The sequence below is a fragment of the Paroedura picta genome, chromosome 7 (genome assembly GCF_049243985.1).
Source record: "Paroedura picta isolate Pp20150507F chromosome 7, Ppicta_v3.0, whole genome shotgun sequence".
NCBI classification, from domain to species: Eukaryota; Metazoa; Chordata; class Lepidosauria; order Squamata; family Gekkonidae; genus Paroedura; species Paroedura picta.
This window is the reverse complement of record NC_135375.1, coordinates 93875718-93892503: the sequence shown is the minus strand read 5'-3', so window position 1 is coordinate 93892503 and position 16786 is coordinate 93875718. Positions and strand designations below refer to the sequence as shown.

Sequence of the window (16786 nt, the reverse complement as noted above, 5' to 3'; positions counted from 1 at the left end):
CCCATCATTGGGCACCCCAAGCAAAGAAAGAATGCACATGGGCAGACTCCAGCTACCGCTGGTAGTGCTAGCTGTTCAGACCTTAGAGAAGGATAGAAGATTGGGAAGATTGGTCAGTGGATAAAGGAAACGAGGCTGACCAAGAACACCAATGAACAAAATGGACACTGGCCAGAACATTACAGAACCAAAAGAAAGTAGTGCAAGGTTGGCAATTGTGGCGACAGTTGAGCCACAGGATTGCCGAGAGTCAGACTGAAATGGCTTTGCCATCTTAGGTAATGCTCCTCTTATGAACAGTTGCCTCTGCTGGTTCCGGCTACCCTTTTGTTTAAATCTAAGGAACATGTGTTAGACACTCAAGGAATAATTTCCAAAGTGCCTTCAATCCATACATCTTAAATTTCTAAGGAGAGCTTCCTCCTCTCCTTGTTCCTAGTCTTAACTAACATCTTGTTGCATGCATCTCCAAACAATCTGCCCTCTTGGAATGTGTATGTAGTACTCTGACTATTGCCGCAGAAGCCATGGCTGTAGATGAAACATCAAGGAGTCCAAAGTTGCATTTGCTGAAAAAGATGTGGCTTTAAGAGGACTGTTGGGGCCCTCAATAAGATGACGGTAGTTATCTGGAATTAGCAAGTCCAGACTGTGGCTGCCCTGGACCCGATAGAAGCAGTGGTGGATGCTCTAATAGCTGTCGCTGTGAATTCATGTTTTTCTTTTTAATCAAAGTCTTCCCTTTTATCTAGGCCAGGCTTATTCAACCAGGATTTTATAAAACCTTGAGTTTTCTTGATGGCCCTGGAAGGGTTTCCTCAATGGGTGGGAATTAATTTTTTATATATTAAAAAAAATGTTAAACATGTATTGGTTAACATGACCATATATGCTCATATTGAGCTGCTGCCCCCTCCCCATGGCTAATGATGGGCTTGGAGGGGGTGGAAAGGGGAGTAGCACATATACAACTATGCTTCCCAACCATATTGTGCACAATTGCACCACTTCTGGGGGTTCTCAAAGCCTGAATAATGTTCCAGGGGTTTCTCATAGGTAAAAAGGTTGAGAAAGGGCAAAGCCCATGGCCTACAGCCAATTCACATGTTTCATTTTAAACCTATAAGCATTACTATCCTATGCTGATGAGTTTTATTATTATTATTATTATTATTATTATTATTCAATTTATTTCCCGCCACTCCCTACAGGCTCGTGGCGGGTAACAAAAGGGGACTTTTTTACAAGTCCCCTGGCTGATGCACTGTTATAGCATTACAGTCTCCAGGGTTATTGTCTGAAGATGGGGGAAGGACACATCAGACAGTCTAGATCAGCCTTTCTTCTCTCATCTGCTATTCAGAAACACAGGACAAGGAAAAACCTGATTTAAACTTAACATGGGAAAGAACTCTTTATTTCCCCTGGGTCCATGTTTGGTGCCTGATCTACTCCTGCTGTCTTTTTAAGATCAATAGAAAAAAAGAAACCTATCCCAGGGCTAAATTACTGTAATGTACAATTTGTACAATTTAACAAATGAATATTATAAATACACATACTTCCTATAATTGCCTATTTGTATTATTAGATAAGCATAACAAGGTAATATTAAGTTTTAATATTGTTGCATTAATAGTTAACTTGAATGGTAATGTAAAAGATGATTAATGTACTGTTGTGATTTTTGAAGGTTACTTGGTAGAAATATTCTTTCACAGTGGAAAGTTCTTATAGCAATTGTTATAGGAGGTATGTGTAGTTGTAATATTTCATCTTGTATTATGATATAAGATTTACTTGCACATGATATTTGTACTAATTGTACTTTTTGAACCTAAGACACATCCACTGACAAAAAGCAAATGAAAACAACACTTATCTAGAAACTGTTATGGTTGGTTCTTTATTTGGTATTAAAAATTGAAAACGATTGTAAAACTGTACATTTATTTGTTAAATTGTACAAATTATAAATTACAGTAATTTAGCCCTGGGATAGGTTTCTTTTTTTTCTGTTGTAATTCCACTGTGAACCATCCACCTCTCTTTAAGATCCACAGCCGCCAGTGTCTTTGACAGTAGGTCCTAATATTCTTTGTCGTAATGCATACAAGCAGCCTCTAGTGGCAAGTTTCTGCTTTGCAATGTCTTTCAATTTTGACTCTGCAGGGTTCCTATAGGATGGTCAGTGGATAAACAAACTGACTGAGAGACTAAACTAAAAGAAGGCCCAGCCAGAGACAGAATAAGACAAACTGCTTAACAAAAACCATTCTTAAGTTAAAGCAAAACTAACAGATCTTGTTCCCGATATTGAAATCTCTGGACCTGAGAAATCTGATGGACGGCCCAGAGATCTCTATCTCCTCTCCACCTTCCTCATGTGAGAGAAATTCTCCCTGCTATTAGCATCACTCTCTGAGGGGGGGGGGAGTATATCTCAGAGGTCTATTTCTTCCTCTCTTCCATGCTGCTTCAGTTGGCCAACCAGCAGTCCCTCGACTCAAAAAAGTTAACCTGCCATTCTAATTAATGCCTTGAGGGAGAGGAAAGGCAGCTAGATAAAGGTCTGTTGGCAAAAAAAAAAAAAATAGGTTTTTCAATTTCCACCCTCATTGTTTGTCTGAGAAATATGAAGAGCATTTACATTACCAGCCTAATGAACCAGCCTACTTTGGTTGAAATGAAGTGGCTGTCTCCCCAGTTCTGGGCTTATTTGACTTGTGGAGGCTATAGCTAGTTCTCCATGTACATAAGACCACCTATCAAAATGGTTACTGCTCAAAATCTGGCAACTGCAGCAGGCCTGAGCTGCTGATGTTGTGTTTTATAAGTGGGACTTTGAGAGGGCTCTGATACAGAGAGTTGCTTGGACAATTGGGCCTAAGGCAGCCCAACTGAAGCCGTGCCTGCCCAATCTGATGGCTCCCTGGCTTCTGTGGAGGTTGAAGCCTCCATGGTCAGAGAGGCCATCACTGCTCTCTCTCTCCTATCTATAGCTTGAGTGCCCCGCAAGATACACTATGCAAACATGCTTAAAAGGGCCACCACTCTAATCTGGAGCTTGCCTTTGCTTTCCTCCCTGAGCCTAAGAGCTGGGAGGAATAATCAGCAAATTAGATCACCAATGCTTTTTTCTTTGTACTTTCCCAGTAAAACAAAGAAGGAAACAAAACACAGCAGGTACCCCAATGACTTAGTTCCATGATATTCTTAATGAAAAGATATAGAGGACTTGACTGGACATCTTATCATGGAAAAAGTTTAGAATTCTTACAAAATTTCAACACAGGATATGAAAAACAAATTAAAACAATTCGTTTGATAATGCAACAATCCCTGTGAAACAATTCTAAAACACTCTTCACTAATTGAGGGTAGAATTCCCCAAGAGCAAGCGGCATACAACTCACCCACGCAAAATATCACTGCACCCAGTGAGCTTTCATGAGACTTATAGGAATCGAAAATGTCATTTTCCCTAACACATAGAGCTCAAACGTACTTTGCATTAAATCAGAAGTTCTATTTCCTCAAAAAAGTACATAGATCTACCCATTCGAGCCACCCTACATTTAGGCACATCAATAATTTCTCTTGTCAATCAAGCCCAGCACCATACCACCCACCCACTGTTTACAGTCATTGTATTCCAACTATCTCCTACAATCTTAGTTTTACCACATGAGTCATGGAATTTTCACATTAGTACACAGAAGTAGCCATTTAGCTCCACGGCTTCCTATTAAATATCGGATTATACAGGAAAAACCTCTCCCTACTAACTTTCACCACATCTATGGAAGTAAAGGCGAGCCTACCCTTTCACTCATGCAAGTATTCCATTTCAGTCATTGTCTGTTTCTACACAAAGGATTTTCTTTCCGCCATTTTCAAAGCCAAACTCTTACTGGCATGTAAGATTCCTCACTTTTTAATCAAGCATTTAAAAGACAAAGCACAGGCACACTGCACTTTCCACCATAAGCAGCTAAAGACAAGTTGACAGGTCTGGACAAATGAACTCCTTCACGTGCATAATGTGTAGGTGACCTCCAATACAAAGATGAATTCAACAGTAAATAAATATGGCCAACGCACAGACATCAACTATGGCCCCATTAGGCTTTTCAGTCTCAAAACAAAAAGCATTTCTAATTGGGGTACATCCTTCAGAAGGACAGCATTTCCTGACATATGAAAAGTCCAAGTGAACTGTCTGACAACTGGAGGGAGGGGTTCTGAGGAGAAGGGGGAAATCAGATGAGCAACCGGATCTTCATTTCAACTTAGTAGTTTCAGAACCTTCTTGTGGTGTGTACAATTTCACAGAAAACTGAAGTTAAGAAAAAAGAGAGGGATGACAAGTAAAATCAAGGCCAGAAAAAAAAGCTGCCCTGACAAATCAGAGTACCCATTCCTTTACTTTCTTCATATGTATTTATTTCCCATGTTGTTTTGAAGATTAAACTGCACTCTCCAGTAAACAATTGACAGCCCCTTTTGCAAAGTTCAAGCTCCCTGTTTTATTGGTCAGGCACAAGACCTCGGTCATACTGCAAAGTAAACCAAAGGACAGCACTTTCCACAGAGTGAAGCCTAACAGATACTTGTTAATGCATACAATTATGTTTGGATGTAACACTAAGTCAGAGGTTCAATACAGCTTTAAAATCCAACTGGTTTAAATACTTGCATTTAAGGACACCAAGCCTGTCCATTCACCCAAAGGATGAGACAACTGTCAATTCAGGGATTTTTCCCTCCTATCTCTGATGGCAGACTACAGCAGCAGCAACAACAACAACGTTTTAAGGCACTCAGCCGACCAGCTGCAGGGATAAAAATGGCTATCTTGAGTTAAAATACTGGGATTGCATATACCCTCCTGTACGTCTTTTTTCTAAGGCACAAACTCCCTCTCCTTTGTAAGCCTCACAAAGGCATCTTAGCTGATGCAAAACTGAAATCCTGTTTAACCTTAACCATGGTTAATATCTGTACTGACGTAAAACAGAGAGCAATCCCACAGTCTCTGGTACTTATGAGATCCACAATGTTACATCTGCATTGATCCACCGTGATATAGAAAACCTATACGCAGAAGGTGAGAGAATTGTAGGTAAAAAAAGAAGGAAGAGTAAAAGTCAGGTAGAAATGAACCCTGCATAGAGACTCAAAGGATCGCTTGATGCTAGCAAGAGACTTCATTGTCATGAAAAAAAGAACAGAGGGGTAAAGTTAACAATGGAAAGGAGATTAAAGAGCTCTCCTTGCCCCAAATTTTAACAAAGAAAATGTCTAATTTTTATATCCTGGTCTGTGACCGTATGTATAAAGTTCTTATTATTATAGCAAAGAAAATGAAAATGAACAAAACTAGTTTGGGGACTTTTTGTGTCATTCAAACCCAGCAAACAGAAGAATGTAGCCTTGGTTCCTAAAGGAAGCACAGCAGCAATCAAACAAAATGAAAACAAGTTGCTCAGCGACACTAAAGAAATTCAATTCAACACCTTGATATAAACAAACAACCAAGGCGGGAAATATATCTCCACAATTGCTAGGCACCAGTGTCCATGTCCAAGGGCCAGTTCTGTACAGGAGCACATGAAAACTTACAACTTCAAATTTCTAGGTGCCAGTTTCAAATCTGCAACTGCCCAAGCTGCCAAGTACCTGGAATTCTGCACTCCGCACATAACCATGAAAACATGACTCAGCTTTTAGAAGTCCTTTCGTTTATTAACATGGCATTTAAAATAAGTTAAAAGTAAAATGCCTGCAAGCTGATTGGAGTCATGCAAATGATTTGGAGCAATTCCATCTCGGGAAGAGAAAAACGATCAAAAGAATTCTAGTGCCAGTATCCTATACTGTAAGAGAAGCTTCTAAAAAGGAAAAAAATATTCTTTACACAGTGACAGCTGAATTCAAATGAAAGGAAAGCAGCTAACTGGTAAGTTATGTACAAATCTGCTAGGAAGGCAGGGTGAGAACTACACAAATTCATGTGAACTAAAAATAAGTTCAGGTATGTCTGAATAAAGAAAAACTCCTATTTGGCAAGGGCATGACAAAATAACCATGGTTCAAAGGAGTAACAATGGATTGCCAAAACTAGTGAGTCTGCAGCTAAAAGAAAATCTGAACTGGAACTTCCTTGGCTCACACTAGCCTTTGCCCCTAAATAATCAGTGTATTAACCTTTACTGGGTAAGGGCCCAGTGAGAAACCTATTCCTTAATTATTCATTTTATGAAGACTGACCACAAATCATTGCAACAGTAACACCTCACCAAGACAGCTTAGGTATACCCACCATCCAGATTCAGCAGCAGGTATATATGTCTATAACTAGGGTTGTGCAATTTGGCCGCCGAAGCAACTGTTCCCACCCATAGCAGCCAGCGAAGGCGAGCTTTGGAAGTATACTTATGAAACTATGGTGTGCTGGTTTTCCAATCCTGTTTACATATATGGTTAAGCTCATCTCAAACAGAAGCACTGCAAAATTACAAAACGTACAGAAAGAGGGCAGAGGATAAAATTACCCAGCAGCTGAATGGCTTTCCTTAGCAAGAAAGGCTAACCAGTTTTGAGCTTCTTTTACTCTGTTGCAGCGAGAGAAATCGCTCCAATAGCAGTAACAACAACCTGCTTGCCTTCTCCAATAAGCCATAGCAGAATTCTGTGCCAACCAATGAAACTGGCAGAAGATCCATGGTCAAAAAAACAAAAGAAAAAGAAATGATATCCTTGCACAATTAACTGCCTCCAAACTGCCTTGTCTCACAAAAGCCAAATTCAATTTACCTTTTGTTGTCAGCATGCCCTTTCCATTCTGAAGTATCTAGTTCATAAAGCTGGTTAAAGGAAACCATGGACTACAAACTGAGCCACAAAGTCCTAAACACACATATACTTTAGTGCCTTGCTACCCTAGCACTCTATGACTACACACTGTTAGCTTTGGCAGAAATTCACAGAGTCTGGGCCCTAGATCTCCAAATTGTTTTCTTGCACACGTCTGGGCCCTAGATCTCCAAATTGTTTTCTTGCACTTGCCCTCACTACAATTAAGATTCTGGAAACATCTGTCTATCAGAAGTTTTAGTGGAAAGGTCACATGGGGCAGAAATGAAATACATAAAGCAAGGACCCTTTGAGGAAGGACAAGCTACTATTTCGACACCTACGTAATCAGCTTCCACTGGCTTACATCTCCTCTCCATCACTTGGTACTAACCACTACTGCACAGAATACTGGTGAATCCAAAATGGATTCACCACACAATGGGGGATTCACTGGCATAAAGTGTAGTGGTACCCTCTTGCACTCTCCTTAAAACAATTAGACAAATTCATGCAAGACAGCCCTGTGAGCTGTGGTACCTAATGGAACTTGAATGCTCAGAAGTAATGTATCCCCATTTATAGACCGTCTTTCTTCCACTGCAGAACCGACAAAGACATACATAGGGTTCCCACGAGGTCTCTCATTCAGGCTCTGTTTGGTCTCAGGAAGGCTGCTGAATTATGTACTTAGCCACCATTCCATTATCCGATGCTGGAAAAATCAACAAAGGTGGCTTGGGAGTGTTACACTTGGAGACTTTTCAAAAGCATCTGGTAGGGGCAGTGTTCGCAATAACATTTTTACTAGATGAACCTAAGCCTAATTCAGCAAGGCATTCTTTCAGTATATTCTGACATGGGCCTACTTCACATCTGTAAACAGTGCCCTCAGGCCACATTAAACACAAAATCAAGAACCCACCAATATTTGCACATGTACAGCACTTAATCTTTAGGAAATCTTTAGGAAATGCTACATTATTTCAGCCACTGATAGATATACTATTGGAGGGCATCAGAAATGCCATATGTAGCAAACTGTTCCTTCATGCGTTAGAAGAGATCATAAGAACACATGAAAATAGTTGTGAGAATCAGATTGTCGCGTAAAGTTTATGTGAAAACATCAAGCATTAAAACTAATTTTTGAATTTTCATTTAAAAAAATCTGCAAAAAAGTCAGATTAGTTATTTTAAATTAAAGATTTCGACAAGGCAAAACTGTTGGGTTTTAAAGTTTTTAAATTGTCAAAAAAAGAACCAGAAATATCGCGTTGCAACGCTGGAGAGTTACGCCTACCGCCTGTGGCCTACTATACAGAGTATGGCTCACTAGTGAAGCACAAACCTCGTCCCCAGTTGTTTGGATTTTTACAACACGTGTCTCTGTCTTTTAAATTTTCCCAGTCAGCGTCCATACCAGATTTCCATTGCATATCTTATAGATTTTCTCTATAGCTGCTGAATAAGATGTTTTCACATTTTAAAAAAAGTCTTGCCAGCTACAAAAAAACATCTGGTCAAAAAATTAATTCGCAAATATAGTCACCAAAACTCTTTTCAAGCAGCACGGAAAAAAATAAGGAATATTATCAAATTCCAATGCTCAATCTTATGAGCACTTTTCATTTTGACATACAAGGTCATGATGGAGAAAGTTGTAAAGTAAAGGAGGTGAATTGCAGGAGAAGAGTGGACGCTCAGGAAAACAACGGGTGAGGAGGAAAGGTAGAGCCAGATTATTAACAGAGATGGGAAAGAAAAGATCCCTATAAATCTTTACAGGCCCACACTTGAACAGCTTTTAACTTCAATGTTACTTGAAACAGAAGGTAAAGTTTTAAAAACAGTCAGCCTAAACCTGTCCCTAGCAAGTGCTCAACTCACTATTATTGAACAGCATATATGGCATTATCAGTACAACTTGCTTAAATCTCTACCTTAGAACAACACTGTGAAGCTTCTAACAGATATCTGAAAATGCAAATTTCACATGGGGAAAAATAAACTCAAATCCTAATGGAGAAGAAAAATAGCTGGTCAAGAATCAAAAGATCATTTGTTCAAACACTTCAGTCCCGTGTTTTTTTCTTCATTGCCAGTGCATCAAGTAGCATATTACTGACTAGAGTAGTGAATCAATGAGTGTAACATCTTCAGTTTTCAATATAAAATAACTTCAGACTCCAGAAAAGCAGGTTGGATCCAGTGACTGTCTCCCATCAGGACTTCTGACAAGAGAGACACTTGGTAAAATAAGCCACTGGATCCAGTTTAGTGGGAAACAGTAATCTGATTGAGCCCAGTGAACTTTTTTTCTATACAGTTATTCAAAGTGGTTTATAGAAGGAAGTCAGCAGAGGACACCCCAAAGGCTTATTCAGTGACTGGGATGGGGGTGAGCATGGAGGCACTGAGGTCTGCAAATGACAACAAAGTGACGGTGATAATGCATGGGGATTGTGACAAACTCCAAAGTAACCCCTTCAGACTGGGTGGATGGACAACATGGCAGAAATCCAATGTGTAAGTGCAAAGTGATGCACATTTGGGAAAGAAAGACGTCTTAATGTCATATACTGATGAGGTCTGAACTGGTGATGACAGATAAAATAAAGGGGGGACTGGAACTGTGGTGGATAGGTTGTTAAAAGTGTGCAGAAAGGCTAAAACCCAGCCAATACCATGTTACATTTTGCCAGGAAAGAACAAAATTACTAATATAATAACACCCTTAAGCAACTCCCTGGTACAGCTACTCTTGGAATACTGTGTGGACCTCTAGTCACTGTATCTCAAAATAACAGAGGGAAGGGCAAAAGTAAAGAAAGCAACAATCCAAATTATCACAGGATAGAACGACGACCCTATGAAACATAACTAAATCATATGCAGCCTTCAGATTGTGCAAAAAGATGGCTCAAGGTAACAGTTATGCAAGGAACTCAGTCTCCCTATGAAGCTGACTGGAAGTAAATTCAAGACAGAAAGTAAGTACTACAAAACATGGCAGGGGCCAGAGGCTGAATTTAAATGGCTGGGAGTATGATCAAATATATGGAGTGTAGTTGTCTTGTTGTCTATTAGCCAACAGACCAACAGGCTCTCTTGGTTCAGATACAGAATGTCTGACTGCCAGATGTGAGTCTTGCATGTAGACTCTCCTTTGACATGTTGTAAAGCAGCATGCTGGACTAGATGGACCACTGGTCTGATTCAGTGTAACTACTCTCAGAATCTATCTGTTATGAACGAGACCTGGTTACTTTTAACAGTAGTTAATATCACTGTTGACAGTAACTCTTACCAACAGTTAAAAGATAAACAGTCCAATGCCTGTTACTGTTCTACTCTTGGGGGAAAACTCCCAACCCTACTCAAGGATAAAGTGTGTGTTTTTATAATTTATGACATTTGTATAGCTGGTTACATAAAACCATACAAATGAGATGTGGCTTCTTTCAATATGTTCATCGGTTTGAAATCTGACCCACGGCAATTAAATGGAAGTTATCCTTGGGTCCTCGGATAAAGTGATTTGTTTGAGCACATATATGCCCCAAATTTCACTCTTTTCAAGGACAGTATCAAACTGCAATTGCAGTTCAAGTTTTTTTTATCTGAAATGATGAGTCAATTTAAGCAAGTGTCGCCATGCTATATGGCGACAGTTATGCCTGATCCAGTCCACTGTATGTGCAGGTTCTAAAAAATAGTTTTTTTCCAGACAACATAATATAGCCTGGCACTCCCTCCTGCAAGGCATTTAGAAGCACACCAGGCCACGATGGGGGATATGAGACCTATGTATACTTTCCATATCCCTGTATATCTGTCTCTTGTCTTCTTGGTCAAGGTAGACAAACCACATTTCTAAACCAAGTGGAGGGAAGAAGGCCGGACAACGATGCAGGAGCCACACAAAAGCTCCCAGTTTCCTGTAGCAGCCTGGCACACCAAGGCAATGGGTACGGGGGAGACTCAGCTTAGTTTGTGCATGATCACATAGTTGACTGGATCAAGTCATCTCTCTGTTTCATACTACAATGCAGTGTCAATGAAACTGGCCGCCAGTAAACAAGAGAAAGTATTACATACCGGACATACCTTATGGAATTCATTGCCACTAGATTTGATGGTCATTAGCTTTGACATGTTGAAAAGAGAGTTTAAGAAACCCATGGAATAAAGGCACATGAATATTAAACTCTAAAAAGCTAAAACTGAGCCTCCGTATTCAGATGGAAATAGAACCCCAAATGCTCGTTATCCCATCACTTACTGCTGTTGGCAAAGGGAATACTGGGGTCCTTAACCTGATCCAGCAAAGTGATTCTTAACAGTGGCAGTTCAACCTGTGTCAATGTGCATGCCAAGTTTGAACCCACTTCAACATTACGTGTAGCCAAATAAGACATGGGAGTGTGATTGTTCCATATATAGTTGAATTCTGATTTCTGGGCTTCTGCATTTTATACAAGTGCTAGGCTAGATTCGGACTAGCATTGTGAAGGAAAAGTTAAGGGACTAGTGTAGTTTCTAGCCAAAACAACCAGCAATGCTAGCACTCTTACAGAACAAAAACCTCAACCGGAGTGACTCATATGCACCTCAGGTATATGGCAATAAGACTCTCCTTCACGGCTACCATCTTCCCCAGTGAGTTGCCTCTACAAGCCCATGGCACGGACCAAAACTCCTTAGCTGCCCTACCCCAAAGAGGCAGCTCACCAACCACAAAGATGCCAAATGATGCAGATGTTGAATATGTGCCCATCAAGCAGCTTTACTCAAAAAGGATGACGTTTCAATGTAACTAGTTACAGAACTGATGGCTCCTTTTGCCAAGCACCACCAAGAACCTAAACACCATGACACCATAAACTGACAGCATGTCACAGCAATCACCAGCACAATATCAACTGTTATAAACTACCTTGGGTCAGCTTCTTAGAGCTCTAGTCTTTGTTCCTTTGGGGAATCTCAAGGCTTTTCCTTCTAATCACACACACCTTACCCCTGTACAGTAGGACCCAACAGCTTCCAGTCCCCAACATTCTTATTCATTCTTGGTTCTTTCGGTACATCTCCACATATCTGCTTAAAAGAAATCATCCAGCCTTTGCAGAGAGATTTCTACCAAGCTCACTACTCCATTAATGGTGGGATATGCCAAAATGAGTAGTTCAAAAACACCCATACATAAAGCAACTGAGAGTACTTGCTCCAACTGATCTGAGCTACTCTGAACTGTAAGCTTTGACAGTTGATGTAGATTCCCTAATGTGCAAGAAGGCTGGGGAAATAAATAACTGCATATGCTTCTAATGCTTTTAGCATTCCTTGAAGTACTACCTACAATGCCCCTTTTCTTAAAGTCTGTTCAGGGACATTCCACACTGAATACTCAAATACCAAACATTATGTACCTTAGAAGAATGTCCATTATCCACAGATGTCTACAGAACCATGCTTTTTTTGTTGGTTTGTTTGTTTGCAGGTTTTCTGTCAGCATCACAGATAGTAGTCACTGTTAATTAAAACAATCCCACCACTGACACCTCCAATGTGGGGTTGTGCTGTGGGCAATCCTCTCTCCAACACAATTTAACATTTTTTATGTGCCCTCTAATATGGGCTTGGTTGTCCCTAATATGCAGATGACACCTAGTTGTACCTTTTGATGAGCGTCTGATCGACTATTACCCCAAGTTATTGGCCAGGTGTCTAAAGGCTGCAATGGAATGGTTCACGCGAAGTCACCTGAAGTTGAACCTTTCGAAGATGAAGGTCCTGTGGCTGGGAAGGAAAGGGCCCAACAAGGAAGTGCACCTTCCCAGTCTTAACAGGGTGCAGCTTTCTGCTGCACAGTCTGTTAGGAAGTTGGGAATGACCTTGGACCTCTCCTTAACTATGCAAGTCCAGCCCATGAAAGTAGAGCAGCCGGCTTTCTTTCATCTATGCAAAGCCAAACTACTAGCGCCCTATCTGGCCCCAGAAAAATTTGCCACAGTGATTCATGCAATGGTCCCCTCCAAACTGGACCTCTGTAACTTTGTCTTTGCAGGTCTTCCCTTATTTCTGATCTGGAACCTGAAATTGGTACAAAATGTGGCAGCCTGGGTCCTGACCAGGAACCCATGGAGAGCTCATATCCAGCCTGTTCTCCAGCAAATGCACTGGTTACCGATTTATTCTGGGTCAAGTTTAAGATGCTGGTCTTGACCTTTAAGGCCATATGCAGTCTGGGCCCTGCATAAGGGACCACCTCTCCGAATCTGTCCCCAGAAGAGCTTTACACTCAGCCAATACGAGCAGGTTAGTGGTTTCTAGACCCAAAGAAATCTGGCTGGCCTGGCTACTGCCTGGTAGAATGAGCTCAAAAACATCAGAGCCCTGTCAGAGCTCATCAAGATTTGCAGGGCCTATAAAACAGAGCTTTTCTACCAGGCTTACAGTCACGGCCAGTAAAGTAGCTAACATCTAATTTGGCATCCCTCCTACATTGCACCCCACCCAGGGTCTTAGAGTTCTGGCTTTAGACTTCTGGTTTTAGATTTTTAAAGTTTTATAAATTTTAACATGGTTTTAATGTTTTAACTGTATTACAATATGTATGATGTCTGCTGCCTTGAGTCCGCTTTTGGCGGAGAGGGCGGGTTATAAATTCAAAAAAATAAAAATAAAAAGCTTCTTTTTATCACTGAAATCACACTGCAGGAAATATCTTCCATACCAGTGGTGCTCCCTCTGTGGCTTATGAAAGAGCCATAATTTCTCTTACCATTAACTAGAAGAGCCATACTTTCTTCCAGCACTGGCATGAGTCCTGCACTTTAGGGAGGCTTGCAGCTTGCCCATTTATCTGGCGATGGCTGTTTCAAGGTGGGAACCATCTGTCAACCATAACTCCTACTAGGCAACAGCCTTTCCCCCTTTCCTGAGCATAGGGCATGTGCCATGTTGTGAAGCAGTGCGCAGAAGAGCCACAGATAGCACGGCAAAGAGGCATATGTGGCTCCCGAGCCACTAGATATTTCCATTCTATACGTATAAATCAATTGGGTGCACTTCCATGAACTGACCTGTGAAAAAGGCTCACTAAAATCTGTGGGACTTACCCTTAAGTAAATATACATTCAATCAGGCTGCAGGAAAACAAAAGGAACTAACAAGAATGAGTTCACGTTGTGAACCCATCTGATAGTGGGTTTGCAGAACCTTGGGGGCAAATGCTTTCTTTAAAAAAAAACAGCTGTTAGTCATTTAGAGAAAGCTCTCAAATTCTGAAGAACTGGCATATACATGATACATATAAAACCTCAGAAGCACTTGGCATCTCTCCTTTATAATTTTAATCAGTGCAACTATAACAGATCTTTTATTTTGCTAGAGTACTTTAAGCCTGCATACAATTTGATTGCAGGCCTTAAACAACAATCTGAGTAGCATTCATCCTGAAAACAACATATAAAGCAACTTATTGTTCACTTTGAATATAAGATGTCTAGTGGATCAGACCATGGGTACCTCTAGTTCAGCATCCCAATCCTAACTGACTAGAAACTTCCAGGCAGCCCCCGAGAGCAACAGCCCCTCACTGTTGGCTCCATTTATCTATCATGGTTAATAACAAGCATTAACAAACTTATTCTTCAGAAATTCATCCACTACTTATTCAGAGACATCTATAGTTATTAATGCATCTTGTCAGAGAGAATTCCACAAGGGCATGGAACTGTAAAAAGTAGGAAGTCCTTTTCTCATGTGAAATAAGGTGAGAGAACACATATTGGAGTAACATACGTGTCAACAAAAGTTTTGGTTGTGTTGGACTCTTTATTCCTCGGTATCACTATAACATCTGCCTTTAGTGCCACAGCAAAATTTCTGATCCACTAGCTATTACTTTTTCTTTCCCTTTTTGTTTCATCTATATAGCTTGTTTTAAAAGTATTGTTTATTTCAGAGAACATCTGTATATCATTTCTTTGCTAGACTATCAAACATCACAAACCACATTCTTTGTGCTCATATGTATAATTTTATCATATCGTGCACATGTTTTGACCTTTTCAGTTCCTACCTCTTTCTTGAACAACCATTTATTTCAATTACAGCGATAAACATTATGTAAGGAAATCTGAACTATCGCTCACTTTACCTTCCGTATTATCGTAAACGTGACCAAGCAAAAGGCAGAAGACGGCGTGGCATATTATAGTCAGAAAAGACAGCGTTATCAAGAAGTCAATACCGCAGAGAATTTAGTATTCCACATGCCCCTCAAATACACAATAGCCAACTACTGGCACATAGAGATTACTACCTTGTTCCTAGGCCAGGCTAGATCACAACTGCAGTTTCCAATAAACCTCTGCAAAGCCCCACCCAATCAACTCTGTACATGGTACAAGAACACTGTGTACACACCATTAGACCCTTACACATTTCACCTTTCCCTATCTGAAGGTGTTCTCCTCCAGCCATAACTGTCTGTTGTGCCCTACCGTCCATAAGCATGCACTTCCAGAGCATATGCTGAGCCTCCCGCCAAGCCCAAAGTGCTCAGTTTCAACTTCTCCTTCCAAACCGACTTCCTCACGAGAGAAGCTTGAGGGCCTCACGCTTTCCTCAGCGCCACTCTCCATCCACCTTTTCCTTGCCACATCAACACGTCCGCAGACGGCCTCCGTGAGCCTTCCCGGTCTGCCAGCTCTGCCAGGTCTACCCCTTCGCTGGCTCCGCTGCCAAATCGCTCTCCGGCCCGCGCTGCGATGCCCACTCAACCCACAGCGTGCGACCATTTTCCCTCAGGCGACAGACACCAGGTCCGTCTGCAGCCACCCCCTTCCCCGGGATCTCTTTTCTCCCCCAGGGATCTCTTTTCTCCCCCGGACAGATCCCTCCCTGGGGCCGTTTCGACCATTGCTTCCCACACCGGCCTCTCGCTCCCCAACTCCCGGGGCCGTTAACTCTCCAGCCGATGCACGCCATTCCCACGTGCCCCGCAGCCACCCGCCCCTCTGCCCGGGGCGCAGGCCACTCCTCGAACCCGCTCTGCTCCCCGCGTCTGCCGGCGGGCCTGGCCTGGCCTCGCTCGCCCCCATCGGCCCCTTCCTCCCGCCCTCCCTCGCCACAGCCGCCCCGCCGCCCGGATCGGGGGAGCTCGCCCCACGGCCACCACTCCCCCCCCCCTCCAACCTAGGGCGGGGCCCCGGCCAGGCCCGGCGGCTGAGGCGCCCACAGCGGCCTGGGCCCGGTTCTGTAGGCCGCGCCGGAGCCCCTGGCGCGGTCCGGGCCGAGGAGGAGCCGTAACGGACACAGGCCCCATGACAATGCAAAGCAGGGCCCGGCCCGCCTCCCGCCGCCGGCTCGCTTCGCCCCCTGCCCCGGGCCGGGCTCCCGGCTTCTGACTCGCGGAGCAGAGTCGGTGGCGCCATGATGATCCACCTTCCTTCCTTCCTTCCTTCCTCCACTCCCTTCCCTTCCCTCCCCTCCCCGGCTCGCACGGCCCAGGCCCGGCCTCACACTCACCTTCATGTCGGGACATCCTAGTTCAGAGGAGAAGGCGGCGGCGGCGGCCCGGCGCGGCCCAGCCCAGGCCCGTCTCGGGCTCCAGTTCCCCACTCCCTCCCTCCCCTCCCTCCCACCCCCCGGTCGTGGCTGCTCGGCGCCGGCTCCGCAGCCTGGGCCCGGCCTGGCCTAGGCTGGGCCAGTCCCCCCTCCCGCCCGCCTTGCCTGCCTGCCTGCCTGCCTCCCTCGGGCAAGATTCGCTCGGCAGGATTCGCTCCGCCCGGGGCGCGCGCGAAGGGAGGGGACGCGATTCCGGCCGAGGAGGAGGAGGAGGAGGCGGCGGCGGGAGCGAGGCCTCTCCGGGAAAGAGGCGGCGGCGGCGGCGGCGGTTTCCCCTCCTTCCCGGGCG

General features: G+C 43.1%; 1 protein-coding gene and 1 long non-coding RNA gene across 3 annotated transcripts in view; one reads left to right on the top strand and one right to left on the bottom strand.

Annotated features, from left to right (window-relative positions):
• The window catches only part of KCMF1 (potassium channel modulatory factor 1), a 51300-nt gene extending 34779 nt beyond the window's left edge, over positions 1–16521 (bottom strand). The window contains exon 1 of one of the 2 annotated variants that reach the window (XM_077345436.1): positions 16399–16521. In XM_077345436.1, coding sequence (XP_077201551.1) covers positions 16399–16414 — 16 coding nt within the window. In that variant the 5' untranslated portion in view covers positions 16415–16521. Of the gene's footprint in view, positions 1–16065; positions 16211–16398 lie in introns of those variants that run through there. The other variant, XM_077345435.1, reaches the window with a different exon arrangement.
• LOC143841300 (uncharacterized) overlaps positions 1–16786 on the top strand; it is a 34558-nt gene that overhangs the window by 11435 nt on the left and 6337 nt on the right. The gene's annotated exons all lie outside the window — the stretch shown is intronic.